We start from the raw sequence: 17,151 nt of genomic DNA, 5'->3' as shown, positions 1-17,151 counted from the left end.
CTCTTGATTTCATGAAATGTTGTTTAAGTAAACCTGTTTTGGTTTTTACTTTGTTTTGCGTAGACGAAAATTACCTGCTTTATTACTTACGTATAAAATATTGAATTTCTGCCAAACAAAATATAATCTGTAATTCTGATTTTTGCTAAATTTCGTTATTAACTAAACTTTATCGAATCTCTTTGATCATTAGTTGTTATTATTGTTTCAAATGTTTTCTTTTGTATTTTTTAACTTCAGCCCTTACTGAGGCATGTTTATATTTGAACGCATGTATGTATCTAGTTGTCTGACTGTCTCTATCATTTAAATGCAACTTAACAGTTGTTTGGATTTTGTCATTGAGTCTGAATGTTGACAAAAAATATCCTAAAACAAGTTAAACTGCTCAGCAATAGGAAAATTATCAGCGATTATATGAAGGTTTTACTTTTTTTGCTAGTCATAATAATGTCAAAAAATCGTTTATTATTTAACATAACTTGTGAACTGTTATTCAACGTACAAAATTCCAACCGGTTGTCAAATCCTGTCGACTCACTAGTCATTACTAGCATATTCACTATTCACACGCCTATCTCTCACGCTTCCCTGCTCGCCCCTGAATGAACGAATGGGTGAACGAGTCAATCGACTAATTAGGTGAGGAATCACTTTTCTTGTATCTGATAAGAGCGGCGGGATTGTATTGGTTACCAACAACGGATATAAATTGGATTATCTATAGATATAACAGATTTGCGTATATAGTTTTATAGAAAAAAATAAGCAGTAAAAATATATTAAGTCTAGGCTGAGAACTTTTATTGGTAAAAAAACGTATTGGCGCAAGTGTAAACTAGCAAGTCACATTTTTTATGTAATTTCAGTTTTTAGTTTGATTTCCTTGTAATTGACGACAACCTTTGTTTTTCATTCAAAATTTTTTTAGGCCTGGTTAAGCTTTTTGTACAGTTAAGAAACGTAAAGGGAAAATAATCCACAAAGGAGGGAAACCTCTGAATCCTCGCATTTAAATCGAGCAGAATGTAAGGCTGCTATTCTGTGCACCGCACATTCAATAGGTTTCAACCCGCGGAGGCTCGTATTGTCTTCCGTGTTACATTCCCTTCGGGAGTCCCGCAAGGTCGTATTTTCGGTCTCAGTTTCATTCTAATTACAACTTTATCGTGACTCGAGAAAGGTTTTTTCCTACTTCCTTTTACTTTACTCTGATTATTTTTGTAAAATTACTATTCGATTTTGTTTTTCCTTCGAAGAAACCGCGACGTAATCAAGTGAGCAAAAGGAAAATGTTTTGATAAGATTTCGACTGCTTAATGTAATGAACCCGATCGGGTTGTTTATAACATTCAGCTTTGAAATATCGAAGGTCAGGATAAAATTGGTTACATTCCGTCTGATTGTTTTCATTCGATCTGATCACGACCAAGATAGCATGAATTGCGAACGGAGAAAAGGTTTCTGCTTTTTGTCGTTTTTATTAAACTAAAAGGACTGTCTTGACTTTCCCGTGTCGCCTTTACATGTTTTATAGGCACTTCACTTCAGGTAGTCATATCTACCCCCCTCACAAGCTATTTTCCTTCCTCGTAAGGTCATTTTCCTTAAGTGCCTTATCCATTTGAGCTTTCACATCACATCGCAAATTATGCTCTCCGCAAGGTCGCAATATTGCCGCGAACACGCCAAATAATTCACCATTTGCATACAAACTGTCCTCCGCCCCTCATCACTGCACGCCGCGGCGATACCTCCCGACATCACGTTTTACAACTCCTGCGTATTGAGAACTACAATGAGTGTTTGCCCTTCGTACGCGTCAATGGATTATGATGTATCTAGAGTGTTCTAAGCATTTGAAACATCGTTGTTGTTACCTTGAGTGATGGAGTTTTTATGTTCATTTCCTTTTGAGTTTGGAAACTTGAGGCTCCTAACGTTCAGGCTGCAATTTGTGGCAGCTGCGCAAAACCACAGTCTTAAAACCAAATGAACGTATCAACGCATTGCGTTTTTCGAAGATACGCTCATCTCGTTGTAACCCGGTAAGTATGCCCGCTGGAGTGATGCCGACTTTATTAAATACACCCACAAGAGCGAACTTCACTTTGCTTAACAAAACTGCTTTCAATTTTGGCTTAAAAATGTTGGTCCTATTAAGAGCTGCTTTTGTGGTTGGAAATAAGCTTGGTATTCCTTTTTAAGAAAGCGTCGTAATAAAGTGGGGTTATAGTTGCTTCAGGGAATGGGAAGTGTGCTTTTGTTTAAATTAGTTCGACGCTGTAAAAAATTACCTGTGAATATATGTATTGAATTGACCTTTGTTGTGTACAGAAACTAATATATCACATTTATGAAGTTTTTATTATAAGAAGAAAATGTATTTTAATTAAGCTATAATGCTTTTCCAAACTTTGAAAATTTAAGTAAGTACATAATGTATGTATTGCAATTTTGTTTTATTTAGTCTAAACCATTATGTTAATAAATTATAATTATCCACTAATATATAAAACAAAAATAAGGTTGAAATGCTATCGATCAGTATCAAAATTATCTTGGGTCTGTAAAACTAGCACCAAAGTTTCAAGAGAAAAGTTTTATCTCCGAATTTCAAATCAGGCCAGCGAAGGCTCTCATTAGGCATTTTAATTAAGAGGGGCAGTCGGCTACGCCGCAGGTACTCGGAGTACCGCAGGGGAGAGTTTTTAACCCACATTTGTTTAAGACAATGGACTATAGTAGCGTCAGTTAGTTGGAGGATTTAATTAACAGGAAGGCAGTATATATGAACGGAAGTGTTAGTTTGATACGATTAATGAACTTGGTTGGTAAGAATTTCGAAATTGTTGATTAAAGTTAACTCCATTTGTAAGTAATAAATGAGATCGTAATGGACCGAAGTGTGACAACAAGGTTTTCGAATTTTCTGCCTCTTTCTAATTTTCTGGCTTTACGCTCCCTCTTCAGAACTCTTGTGTTTATCCAACCTATATGTTTCTCGTAAAGCGTAGCTGCTGGCAAGGAATATAAGTAATAACCCCCAGACGTAATATTAGCAGCGCAGCGTTACCAAAACTTTTGCGCGGCAAAAAACTGAAGGATTACCATTTTCATCAGCCCCATAATGGAGTCTTTGTAATCCTGTCTCAGCGGCGTGATTAAACCGGCACAATGGAGCGGCTGCCGTACAAATGTACAGTCAGTTCGTAAAAGTGACAATATGGACCGCTGGCGCTGGTTATGGTGATTTTTTTACATAAAATATTTATGTGATATAGTTAACTTCATGTTAAAATACGTGGGAAAATATGAATAACTCCATTCTTCTATCGTAATCGTATTACACATTTAGCACAACAACTGTCAGCGAATTTCCATAAATACAATGTAACTTAACTCCACTAATGTTATTAAAAGGGATTTACCTACTGCATATCATTATTGACTAATTCATTTTGTTCTAAGTTCTCTTACTAATTGTTAATGACGGAGAGGATTAGTTACAGTTTAAATAGGTACTTTTAATTACTGTATATTTCTTTGATTTATTGGTTTATTATCTTTTTGGAAATACTTTATTTTAATTTTTTTAATTTGATATCTTATATGATAGAACTACATTACGCTGTTATTGCGCCGGTATCTTCTCGGGACTGTGGTTTAGGGTTAGAAGCGGTAGGTAGTAGTTTTTGGCATTATAATAATATATAAGGGTATTGTAATATGCCTAAATTGTAGAAAAAGCGGCCAAGTGCGAGTCGGACTCGCCCATGAAGGGTTCCGTATTTAGGCGATTTATGACGTATTAAAAAAAAACTACTTGCTAGATCTCGTTCAAACGAATTTTCGGTGGAAGTTTACATGGTAATGTACATCATATATTTTTTTTAGTTTTATCATTCTCTTATTTTAAAAGTTAGGGGGGGGGGGACACACATTTTACCACTTTGGAAGTGTCTCTCGCGCAAACTATTCAGTTTAGAAAAAAATGATATTAGAAACCTCAATATCATTTTTGAAGACCTATCCCCCACACGTATGGGTTTGATGAAAAAAAATTTTGAGTTTCAGTTCGAAGTATGGGGAACCCCAAAAATTTATTGTTTTTTTTTCTATTTTTGTGTGAAAATCTTAATGCGGTTCACAGAATACATCTACTTACCAAGTTTCAACAGTATAGTTCTTATAGTTTCGGAGAAAAGTGGCTGTGACATACGGACGGACAGACAGACGGACAGACAGACAAACAGACAGACAGACATGACGAATCTATAAGGGTTCCGTTTTTTGCCATTTGGCTACGGAACCCTAAAAAGACATTCACATTCACTTTGGCGTACATTTCCAGTTTTATAATTATTTATAGTAGGTAGTTGGTATGGTGGCCGACGCTAGGCAGGCTCATAGCTCATATATACTTATATGCAAATAACCGACGCGTGCTTTAATAGTCCCCTTTGTCTCCATTTATTGCGACGCGACCTCTTGCCTTATTGTGCCGTTACTCACTTTCCGGCTTTTAATTATTTTTTATTGATATTGTTGCCATTTTTAATCACTCTTCAAAGTAAGTGAGAATGCTTTTGTTTTATGCAAGTTTTGTTTTTATTCTTTCGGCTTTAAATTATCTTTGTGCATACCTATATGAAACAAAGTACATTTCTTTACATGCTTTATAATACCGTTGACTAATATGTCATCATAAATATTATTCTGTTCGTATCTCTTCATTTTAACAGGGATATTAATGTCTTCATTCTAATCAGGATTGAATTTCAAGAGGCAGGTACTCATAAATAAACAGGGTATGTACATAAGTTGGTAAATTTTATTTACCTTTTTATATTTTATTTGGTACCTACATAATTTTATCTACCTACCAAAAACAATGAATACCTGACCGGTAGTGTAATTAATACCGATTGCAGCAATAAATACTTTACGATATTCGTGTTCCGTATTCGGTACCTACTCCTGAACTGTTGATCTTAATTGATCATAGCCCACATCTTCACAAAGAGAGACTTGGATTGTTTCATCAACTCCACATTATTAAAATCGTCTTTTGCTTTGTTGCAGGATAGCGAATGTGCGGTCCCGGTTCTGATCGTGGTCGCGCCTTCGGGGGTCAAAGTATGCGACCCAGAAGATCAGGTAAGTAGCCAATTTATTACTTTGGTTTTGGGGTAAAATAATCAACTTGTGCAGTAGTAGTAGTATACAGGGTGGTCCAAACCCTGACGTCCAAAAATTTTTTTTAGCTTCCTCACGTCGTGGGCTATCAGAATATATCCCATGTATGTTAGCCGATTTTTCGTAGTTTTCGAGTTATGATTTTTTAAACTTTTAACTTTTGTTATGAAATTCCGGGGTTCCCATACAGAGTGGCTAAAAAATAACTGCATTCCCGTTGCCAGGGAGGTTTTGGGATTATACTGAGCAACTTTTACTATGGGACCAACCCCAAAATCGCGAAAAAAATTTTACCCTTCCATAGAAAAATGGGCCAGCCAAAATGTATGAAACAGCCAATTTTTTTTTTCGCGATTTCGGGGTTGGTCCCATAGTAAAAGTTGCTCAGTATAATCCCAACACCTCCCTGGCAACGGGATTGTAGTTATTTTTTAGCGACTCTGTATGGGAACCCCGGAATTTCATAACAAAAGTTAAAATATTAAAAAATCATAACTCGAAAACTACGAAAAATCGGCTAACATACATGGGGTATATTCTGATAGCCCACGACGTGACGAATCTAAAAAAAAAATTATGGACGTCAAGGTTTGGACCACCCTGTATAATCACTTTATTGTACCAAAATAGGTTCACATAAAATTTACATAAACTGAGGTACAAAGGCGAACTAATCCCTGTAATAAGTGATCCATGTGAGGGAATAAACCGGATCGGAAAATATATTTCATAGATGAAACAAAAATTGCTTAGAACTGTTGTAGTCTTAAAAAATACTGAATGTATTGAATTGACCTTTAGAACATGTGCTTCATTTACTTAACTTGACATGGTGTTTGGCACACGGCACAATTTCACAGTGAAACTAAGTAAGAATGTAAGCTTCTCACACCAGAAAATTTATAATATCACAGATCAAACATGTTTTCCAGAGTGTGCGCATGTATCACGCGCTGCGCCGGATCTCGTTCGCGACGTGTGAGAGCGCGCGATCGCTGTTCGCGTTCGTGGCGCGCGAGCGCGCCGTGCCGCGCGCCGAACCGTTCGGCGAACACGCCGAGCCCGCGCCGAGGCACTACTGCCACGCCTTCAGGACTGAGACGCCCGAAAAGGTCAGTAGGGTACATAATTCCATATAATGTTTCTGCAGTGCTAAGCCAGAAAAGCGGATGTCAGTTCCCTCGCTGTTCGCGACTCTGTGATCTTATTACAACAACATAAGGTATACCAATATTCAGTGAAAAGTATACACCTCAGAATTCATTAAATATATTCTAAACGTTCCACTAGGTATCTCTAAACTGTAGCAAACTCCATGTTAATCGTAGTGAATACAAATGGGCCTTCCTAAACAGTTTGCTCGTGTATAAACTCGGAGGCCGATTCTGATTTAATAATGTAATATGGTTTTGATCTTGTTTTAATACCACCTTCAGTTGTTTCATCTGGCGTCTCACATACACCAATAAGTGCGATCGATGCCTTATGAGACGACTGATTGCATTTTGTCAGAAGTTCCGAAGCAATCAGCGTGAGCCGCCAACTCTGATTGGTTTTACCGGTCAAGGTCGTATCAATAGTATATAAACAATATAAAATAGTTTAGCTAGAATAGGCCACACGGTGCAGTTCTCGCGTATCCGTTTTATTCAAATTGGGTGCAGGTATTGCCCACTCCTGAACTGTAGTAAACCTGATTTAGGACTTGGAAGTACTAGTAAAGTTTGTACGGTAATGTAGAATAATATACCGAATACCTAATAAAGTATATTAATGTCGCACTCACACTAGCTTCTGCTCGTTGCTATATACCCACTGTAGAGGTTGTTCAGTTGTTTTTGTGTAAATTAAGCAATAAATATAATAATATTAGGTTTCCACAACAGCGGCATTCAAATTGAATTGAGAGCAAGTACAGTACTTATTAATCGTGAAATCCTTTAAAATTACACAACTTAAAGAACAAATCAAATTACATATATTATATTTTAATCAAATATTTTGATTTGTGTTTTTTAAGAAGGCACACTACTGTATATTAATTATTAACTGAAATAGAAAAGTGACGAAGCTCTCCAGAAGTGAAGGCCGGGTTCGAACCGGCGTTTGTAAGCTATCGCGCCTAACGCCTTGAACACTGCCTTAAACCCCTAGGCCACCTCACCACGGCGAAACCAGTCCCAAATTCTGGACTATATTCCATCTTAGAAAGACTGGGCGTTCCCTTAAAATTTGTCCACTACATAATACACATATCTAAGTTAAATTCAAATGAGATCCTATTTGAGATAACATCGCTCACCGTTAACCCAGTCATATTTCTCCCATCGCGATTGTTCCCAAGCAGAATTGATAAGGATTCTGAGACCTCGTATCGCTATTTTTCATGCCATTTCAAATACCACCTTAATTCCGGGTAAATAAAGCTTATAATTGAAGAACAAGCTTCAAGTTGATGGGAGATTAGAAACGTTATTAATGGGTGTAGCCTGGACTATCGTTAGGTAATTCAGGCAGAGCTGCAATGGGTGCATTTGCATGGCTTGGCTTGACCATGAGCTCGCTGCGGTAGGAACCCCGCTTTAAGTGACTTGAGTGGGAATGGTCTAAAGAAGAAGTTTTCAGGAAACTAGATAGATATTACCTCTCGCTTCGAATGATGGTCCCTATGACGGTTAATTTTATAGAAGGTAGTAGCTGTCACGTATTTTTTTTGAAGTTTAGCAATTAGCGTAATAATTTATTTAGAAATGTAACATTAAAAAAAATACGGTAAAAACATAATTATTTATTTAATCAACCAAAACAGACTAAGAAGGAACGTGCTGTCGTAGGGAGTGTAGGTAAAGGTGTTTACATGCTGTTTTTATAATTTAAATATTATTTATTTAGATTCTTATACTACTTATAATCTCTCGAAAATCGATAAAAAGACCAGCTATTAAAATGTATTTACCTTTTTCTTTCTCTACCACTTTCAATCCAGGTATAACGCTTGTTAAATGACCGCAAACCCTATTTCCACGGCCCAGTCCAGGTCCTGACAAATCGCCGGCATCCCTAATCACGCAGCTAATTCGGTGCTAAATTCATGCGGTTTTGGCGCAATCCAGCCCTAAATTCGCGCGGTTTTGGCAATTTGGCGCTGGACGGCGATAAATTTGAGTAAAAATCACGATAATTACCCGCAAGCATGCACAAATAATGGTATAAGGAAGTAGGTATACTGTTTTGAATTTGGGCGACTTATACGCGGTTGAAAATACATCCATTATGTTCTTTGTTAAATTCTGTAGCCACATTAATATAAAAAACAAAGAAAGGGGTAGTTTTAATTTGAGACAGGGGCCAAACTATAACAGTAATTAATTTCAGGTTAGTTTGAGTAATCACAGTGAACTGTAGATAGAGTCTAAAATCACGTGTTGCATTTCCTGTGTGAACATCCAGACGGCCAGCACGAGCTGACGTTATTATGCTAGTGAAAGCGGACAACATATATAGACTGAAAGGTCTTGTACTTATATGTATAAGGTCAGTAGTCACAATTACCTGTCAAGATTTACATTAACCTCTGTACATTGATCACAGGTTAAAGATAAGCAGGTTACAGTGAAAAATACATTCTTTTAACTCACGACTCACGATATTATCAATTTCGTGCATAATTGCTTTATATAATATAACATCTAAAGAAACGAACATCAATCGGTTAGGTTTGCGAAAGCTCTGTCGATTAATTTGACTGTTGACGTTAACTTTTAATTGCTACATTCTTGATACCAATATAGGAATGCCGTACTATTTATTCACGGACAACAAGTTTTTTTGATTCGTATGTGATTAAGTACCGTAGTGTAAAATTGTGCCTAATTTGGTTCAGAAATATAACATTATTAAAAAAATGATAGTGTGGTATGATATATGTATTAATGACGATAAAGTAGATCATCGCTACTATCATGTTGTCACACTTCAATTAGGTTGTGATTATGATATAGTTTTAATAAATGTTTAAAAACCATTGGAGCACAATTAGACAGTGGGGAGCAAATAAGGCGCATTTGACTGTATTACACAGTAGGTACTTACGGTACGGCAGTACTTGAAAATATTTTCAAGTTTAAACTTACGATTTAACTTGCAATAGGTACGTATTTATTAAATATGTACTTTGCTCGCTTGTTTAAATAAATCATAGTCTACAAGTACCATGAGTAAACTGATGTCATAACATAATAAACTCAAATTATTTAAAGAACATACATTTGGATTTACAAGACCTGCATTACAATTTGTATATTTAGATAGTTTAGGATCTTGCACACATTTTGATTGGCATTATTAGGTCTTGCTTGAGCAACTTTCACTTAGACCAGGCTTCAGTCAAACTGGCTATTGCGATAACGCACTTCTTATCACACATTCTCAGAATTCCGACGATTTGGAGGCGGAGGGTCAAATCGTGACTCGTTCCGAGACGCAAGCGCATCTAATGGATTGGTTATGTTGTCGCGTAGCCGTCAATTGCTGTTCATGCTTTGTGTGTTTTTTGTGATAATTGGTCTGTAAGTGTACTAACAATACAAATATTTTTTATTGATCACTTTTTTCACACAAGGGCATTTGAAGTTCAAATGCTGTGGGTGTGTGTGTGTTTAGTTAGTAGGTACGATTGATCGTATATGATACTTAAAATAATAAGGTTATATCCAAAAAATACTGTTTGATCTTTCGAAAGTCGCACGATAGCATCTTCCGTCCCTTATTTAGTATGTATTCCAATGTGAGTACTGTGGTTAGCAGTGGCGGCGCGCCAAAAATACAGGGAATCCGGCGTTAATAGATTTTCTGTTTTTTCATAACCTGTGTTAAAATACTGGCTGTTTGGCAAGCCTGTGAGAATCGAGTTCTAGGTACCCTACTCCATTATTGGATAGGTAGTCAATCTTGCGCGCGAGCGAAGCGCAGAAAGCTTTTTGATAGCCAGTTCCGTTCGCGAATTGCATCGGTATGCGACTTTCGTGTCGTTGCGCGTGACCTTGCGCGGTGCGCGGAGGAGGGGGGGCATTCTGAAGAAAGCTTGTAATAGAAGGCACATTTAGATTTTCAAAATATGATATTTATCTCAATCCGTCTCTCTTATGAGCCCACGAAATAGCTTCTTATAAATTCATTGATGAATATTATATGCCTTTCATTTATTTCGCGTTTGTAAGTACAAAACAGTATATGCACTTCATTCAAACCTCTTAAAATAAGTTGGAGAACAGTAAACACAGACGATGGTATTTTTGCCAGAATGCATTGTAAGAGATACTTAACCTTATAAACCTTTAAAGCACGTAAGCCTTTGTAAAATTTATGAACGCTGATGCAATAAAAATAAATTAGTTTTTTTCAAAGTTCCATAAGAAACTTGCAGCTTGCAAAAATTATACAGCTACAAAAATACCATCAAAGGTCACATTATATCATTTGTATATTCGCCAAGTTCATCGAACTTATAAATTAAAAAAAAATAGCAATACACAGGTGCTCGTGTTACCATTGTGCGCGAGCGCAAGCATGAAGGCTTCGGAACGAGTTTGCTGTCGCCTTGCTCAGTTTGCTTCCAACCGCCGGAGCGGACGGACGTGGCGTTTGTACTCACGCGCGACGCCAGTGCCAGTTACATAGGTGGTGTTTTGTTCAGTGATAAATGTAAAAGTGCTACCATGTTTACTTACCGTGGGAGCTAGCTCTGGTATGCGGCCTTTTGTGTGAGTGGGAATATTATGCTTACCCTTTTTAATAATGTATAATTTATTAATGGTTTTATCATATTCAGTTTGCGTGTTTTTTGCTTCGTCCATTCATGAATAAACGGAATTTGATAAACGAGTTCGGAGTGGAATGCTTTTGAGAATTCCGATATTTTTTTCTCCGATTCTCATCTCATTTCTACACAGTATTGTTTTTATACATCGGTAGGAAGCAATAAAGACTTGCATCCAACTTACCAAAAATTTCGTCAAATCTTCTAAAGATTCTACTGTATTAAAATAATCTACAGCCCTAAATATACAACTGTGGTATGTTTGAGGCCTGTGGCTAGGAACTCACCGGTTTGGTTAGAATTAAAACTTGCATTTACTATCCTGTTAGCATGACAAGAGCAGAATACAGCTATATGCTAGAATGAGAAAGTTATCTATAAAAGGTATTGCCATCTCATTCTGATAGATAGCTGTTTCCCGCTCTTGCAAGTCTCTGAATAAGTTCTAGGTTTAAGACCACAGCCGACAGAATGTTGTATTGTACCTATGCATTCTTAGAATGCTTTAAGTTGCATTGCAACAACTGGTCAAGTGGCAGAAACGTTGCTTATTCCACATCGAGAACTATTGTGTGGATTTATGTTGTATGAATATTAAAGAGAGAGAATTGAGTAATTAGGTATCCTATTCCATACAACTTTATACCAACATAAGCAAGAAATCAACCATAGATATATACTTAACTATGAACAAAACAATACATTCAAAGTCATTACAAACTATTTAGATCGAGGTTCACGAAAAAAGATTTCCCACAAAAGATTATGATCTATCTACTACCTACAACTCCAAAACTACAGAAGATTAAAGCCCCTTTTTAACACAAATCAATATCTCATTAGACCAATCGTTCACTGGTGAACCTTGGGTCTTAAAATTAAAAATGTTTCACCTATTGTGCTATCTCAAATGATGTTACATATTAACATAAAACCCATATTCTATGAAAGGAAGGAAAGAAAGAAAGAAAAGTATGTATTGTATATCATTTGCGAACATACATAAACATGCCAGCCAAAAGGCTCAAGCTAAGCTTGTGCTAAAGCTCGGAAGGTCTGAAACTTTCCTTACTTTCTTTCCAACATTAAAAACAAACTACTTGCGCCAAACCGCAAGGAGCTTTCGGAAAGGAAATAATTACAATACGTGACAAGCGTGACCCCCTTCACGTAAGTATATGGTTAATTTGTGTACGACCTATGCCACACGAAACTGCATTGAAAAATTACCTTTAAGTAAGTAATGTATGATGATGTAAGGATCATCAACTGAAATATATGGGAATTACAAATAGGGGGACATGGGTTTGCATTTGTTTTGTTAATTAATTTTAAAACAGGATATGGAAAGAAGAAACAATAATGAATTGCCAGATATTATTATGTTTGTGTATTAGCTAGTTAAAAGGCTGTAAAATAAAAAAAGGGATAGGTTCGGGTGGTCGAATCTACCTGATCCCACTGTTCCTTTTAATTACGGCTCACCCGACCCCTGGATTTGGCTTTTGTTTACTTTCGGCATATGTTTTTTTGGCTTTTATGAGCTGACAATGCTGCAATGATGCGCATTGTTCATTTAATGGTTTGAGTATTTGCAAAGATAGCTGGGCCAGATTAGTATACAATCTTTTAAAATAGGTATGTTTATTTTTAATGTAATGGGTCATGATCGGTCGTGGTACGTTGGCAGCATTCTTATGGAAAAAATTATATTTGCTTTTTTTACGTCCTTATTTATAATGAAACTTAGCAGCCTATTTCAGGCTTCTGTTAAATTTTGTTTCTCTCTAACAAACAGAAATGTCAAAATGACGGATAATGACAAACGATTTTCCTGCCATAATTATTGTAGTATAAAACACTAGAGTCAGACCAAGAAAAGTCTGCAGCGGGTTTGACAGCCCTCGCAGTGCCAGTGTTATTTTAAACGTCAAACTTCTATTAAATTATGACGTGAAAATAACACTTGCACTGCGTGGGCTATCAAATCGGCTGCAGACTTTTCTTAGTCTGACTCTATACGTATTCATTTTGCTAATTCATCTACTTCTAGAGTTCTTAGTTCTTAGCTAATTAAAAGGCACCTCATCCCTTTCAAAACAGCGCGTGGCATCTCTAAAGACAACCACCGTCATCCCCTGGTCCCTTGGTACAAAACCTATTGTCTCAAAACAATGAGGTCTGTCTGTCTGTCTCGTGGTCAGATGGACATTTCATTCATACCCTTTGTTTGAGGCTTTCGCGATATTGCTGTTCATTGACAGGGATTGAAACAATGACTTGTTTTGTTGATTATTTTGTGTTCATTGGCATACCACATTCACTTTTATTCTCCTGTAGCTAATTAAATCTTCCTTGTTTATCCTATACGTATCTATAACATATGTAAAAGATTGTAAATAAAAACATTAATGATAATATGACGAGATTTCTGACAGGACAGGTTGACAAGACAAAAGAAGGAAGATCACTGTTAGGGGAAGGGAATTACTACTTTAGTTGCAATCAGTACTTATAATACTTTTTTTTATAGATACAAACAGTGCGTCTTGGTAAGAACAAAACTATAATAAATATGCTGAGTAATATACAATGAGAATGATACAGGAGGAAAACAAGGCCACCATCAGAATAAGACAATAGCCTATAACTGTATTCAATGTCCAAAACCATAAACAATATCGACTAGAAGCAGCGGCGGCATGCAAACAAGCATTGAGTTCTCTTGGAAACTAAACCAGTATACACAAGAAGCTATTTATCAAACTGTTTCTAGTTGCACTTAGAAACAAAATAGCTATTAGGCTACATTTGAGGGAGTTGACGTTTCTTTGACGAAATCAGTGACGTCGATTTTGACCGTGATTACGCAAAACAAAATACAAGTATATAAACAAAAATTTTAGCGTCGGAGAACGACGGGTACTCGAATATTTTCACCAGACTTCGGCAAAAAAAACATAAACAGAGGAGGGAAGTTTTATAGTTTTAACAGTCAACGGGCGTGTAGTAAATGCTTGGTTCACATCTCGTGACGTCGCTGATTTAAAGACATTTGCAAACTGAGAAGCAGGACTCTTGACATTAAATAGAATGAGAAAGAGAGAGAAAGAATACCTTCCTGATAGCAAGCTTGCCATACATAATATCCTGGAGTAAACCGTTCAGGTTTCCTACCGCATACCTTGTTCAATTAAGTTCAGGCAGCCAAGCAGAAATAGTTCTCAGTTCTTTATGATAACGTTTACGGGTCTCATTACCCCATTAAATTACAACAAAAACAATCAGCTAAACCGACACTCGATGTCAATATGTCTACGATAAGAAACAGGAATAAAAATTTAGGAGTTTCCTGAATCTTTACCGCCTTTTTCTTCCAAATGGCAGTATTTATTAACAGTAAAACGGTTACTGTTATCTTAAAAGATCTTCGGCCTATACATCTCCCTTGATTTATTTGCTACAACCAGCCACGAAAATGCTACTAAAAACAAGTATCAATTACTTAGAGGAATATTGTATTGATGGTTTAATTTCCAGGTCAACTGTAAAACACCAGCAACGTCCTTCAGACTGACACATCTAGCTGGTTATTGTTAAACAATTTAGAGATTCCGCTAATTTGGTTGTTCATTAACACTATGGTATGTCCAATACCTACGTGCTTAACAATTACAGTGATTATACTTTATCCATAATTTACAATTTTGTCGGAAGGGAGCATATGCAGCAAGTATATGGCATACGTTCCTTTGGCTACCTGATATAGCGATAAAAACCGTTAATTGCAAACATCAAATCTAATTAATTCTTAACATTATCGCTGCGTAAAGTTTTATCATCGGTGTTGTATGAAGATCTGGTTAGGACAGAAAAATCGCCGCATCAGTAAAATTACAGCTAATTACGCTATAATGTTACACCGAAATGTGATAATCACTGCGATCGAGCAGGCCCGTTCCCCGAAAACAATCTCAGGCAATTAATGTGGAAAAAGTTATTCCGAATATGCGTCGGTAAAAGTTGGCGCGATTGTATCGGTTCTTACTCCAGTCGATGAAGGCGACAATGCACAAGAGAACATAAAAAAGGAATTGTCAGAGAGTATTTGGCATTGTTGAATGTTACATTGCTGGTGACACCAAAAGATATCTCACAAATGATGAAAGGTGAAGCTCATGAGATACTTTGCGTATGCTCTTGTTGTCTTGTTGTGTGGGTGTTGTTGTTGTCAATTTTTATGGGGGCATCTTATGAAAGGCGAGCATTGTTTGCCGAAATAAATCTTTTATCTTATACCTTTAAACGAGCAATTATTGTATATTTATTTATTTATATATATATATATTTCGGGGATCTCGGAAACGGCTCTAATGATTTCGATGAAATTTTCTGTATGGGGGTTTCCGAGGGCGAAAATTCGATCTAGCTAGATCTTATCCCTGGGAAAACGCGCATTTTTGAGTTTCTATATATGTTTTCCGAGCGAAGCTCGGTCTCCCAGATATTACTATTTATTTGCGGTAGAACTAGTTAGGCAGTTCATCACCACTATTAGTCCTATTCATTATGGCTGTTATTTGTCCAAGGTTCGTGCTATGGAAACAGCAAGATCAACATCCACCCACTCGATGTACTCCTTACAAGTTAAATTACACTACTTATCATAGTATACTATATTGTCTCATATGCCTGGAGAGATAAATAATCAATTCAATACAGTGTGTTTTGTAAACATCACTTACGCGCATCTTACCATCATCTAGGGTTAGTTGTTGATCAATGAAACACTAAAAGTTTAAGCCTTCCTATCTCTGGTGTTTTTAAAGTTATGAGTGTGATATTTCGTATGAAGATAAACAATTTATTTGTCTATCATATGGCGTTCTTGGTTTCTACTAATTTTTAACAGTTTCTGTATTATAAAGCTTTTTTTGAAAAATGAGTTTTGTTTCATTGTGTACTTGTGCATGTTTTCAATGAAACACTCTAATTTTTACAGTGAAACAGATGTAATATATATATAGTCTACCATGAAACATCCTTAATAAACATTGAAACGTTGTAATAAATATGTTACATTAATACATACATCCTTTCAATCAATTAATGAGAAAGGAAAGGAGAAAATAGTGGTAGGCTGAAATTTGTTATTTAAAAGGTTTCCAAAATATGGAATCGTTATAAGATTGCTGAAATATCTAAAAGCGAAAGACTTGTTTCATTGTACGCACACCTAAGTTTCATTGTGAATCGAAAATCTGGTCGGCACTTACGGCATGCTGCGAGAAAGGCGCCTTTTATGTCCGCGGAGCATGATTGCCAACTAGGTGGACGCGGGACATGCTTGATATCATACACTTTCTTGCAACATAGTGATTATAAACGACTGTTTCAATGTTAGACATGTGACCTTAACCTTGCCATCAATGAAACATTCAACATATAAACTATCCTATCTCAGCCATTTCTAAAGTTAAGTATCTTATATTTTGTCATATGATAGACAAATTATTATCAATTTTCATGGTATTTTAGTTTCACAAATTTCGCACATAGTCTTTAATTAATTAAAAAAATAATGAGTTTGTTTCATTGTGTACTAATATTGGTGTTCAGTGAACATCATGTTTCATTGTTTACTACATAAATATGTTTCATTGTGAGACTAGGGGGTGTTTTTTGAAACAATAAAAAAAACTGCACCAAAGAGTGAAAGAAATTTAAAAATATTTAGCTCCAAAGTAACTTTAATACACATAGAACACAACAAAAAATTAAATAACGCCAAACTAGACTCTATATCTTGGTAAAAAATTGCGAAACATAAATGAAAAATATTACTTTTTTTTTTTTTTTTACAATTACAAAAAAAAGGAAACAAAACAAAAAAAAACTTATAAGTATTAGGTTTGTATCAGTTTCATTTTGGATTGAGCCTCTGTTTCCTGAACTAGGACAAAGCCTGTGACTCAGGATTCAGCGATTCCTCCGAGGAAAGTGGTACAAGTTATTTTATAAACTTAAGTACTAAAGGAACATACTACTAAGATAGAAGGGGGAGTCTAGATGAATATATGTTCTAAACAAAAACAAAAACGGCTGACGTGTGTGTGTGTGTGTGTGTGTGTGTG

The 17,151-nt window shown here is 36.2% G+C and overlaps 1 protein-coding gene and 1 long non-coding RNA gene across 3 annotated transcripts in view; one reads left to right on the top strand and one right to left on the bottom strand.

Annotated features, from left to right (window-relative positions):
- The window catches only part of LOC134649685 (uncharacterized), a 208,930-nt gene that overhangs the window by 58,759 nt on the left and 133,020 nt on the right, over positions 1 to 17,151 (bottom strand). The gene's annotated exons all lie outside the window — the stretch shown is intronic.
- LOC134649576 (EGFR adapter protein-like) overlaps positions 1 to 17,151 on the top strand; it is a 109,054-nt gene that overhangs the window by 48,998 nt on the left and 42,905 nt on the right. For both annotated transcript variants that reach the window (XM_063504382.1, XM_063504381.1), the window contains exons 3-4: positions 5,086 to 5,160; positions 6,132 to 6,311. In XM_063504382.1, coding sequence (XP_063360452.1) covers positions 5,086 to 5,160; positions 6,132 to 6,311 — 255 coding nt within the window. The remainder of the gene's footprint in view (positions 1 to 5,085; positions 5,161 to 6,131; positions 6,312 to 17,151) is intronic.

Source organism: Cydia amplana, chromosome 7, assembly GCF_948474715.1.
Source record: "Cydia amplana chromosome 7, ilCydAmpl1.1, whole genome shotgun sequence".
In the NCBI taxonomy this organism is placed as follows: domain Eukaryota; kingdom Metazoa; phylum Arthropoda; class Insecta; order Lepidoptera; family Tortricidae; genus Cydia; species Cydia amplana.
The sequence above is the reverse complement of the archived record's forward strand: the minus strand, read 5'-3'. Positions and strand labels throughout refer to the sequence as shown.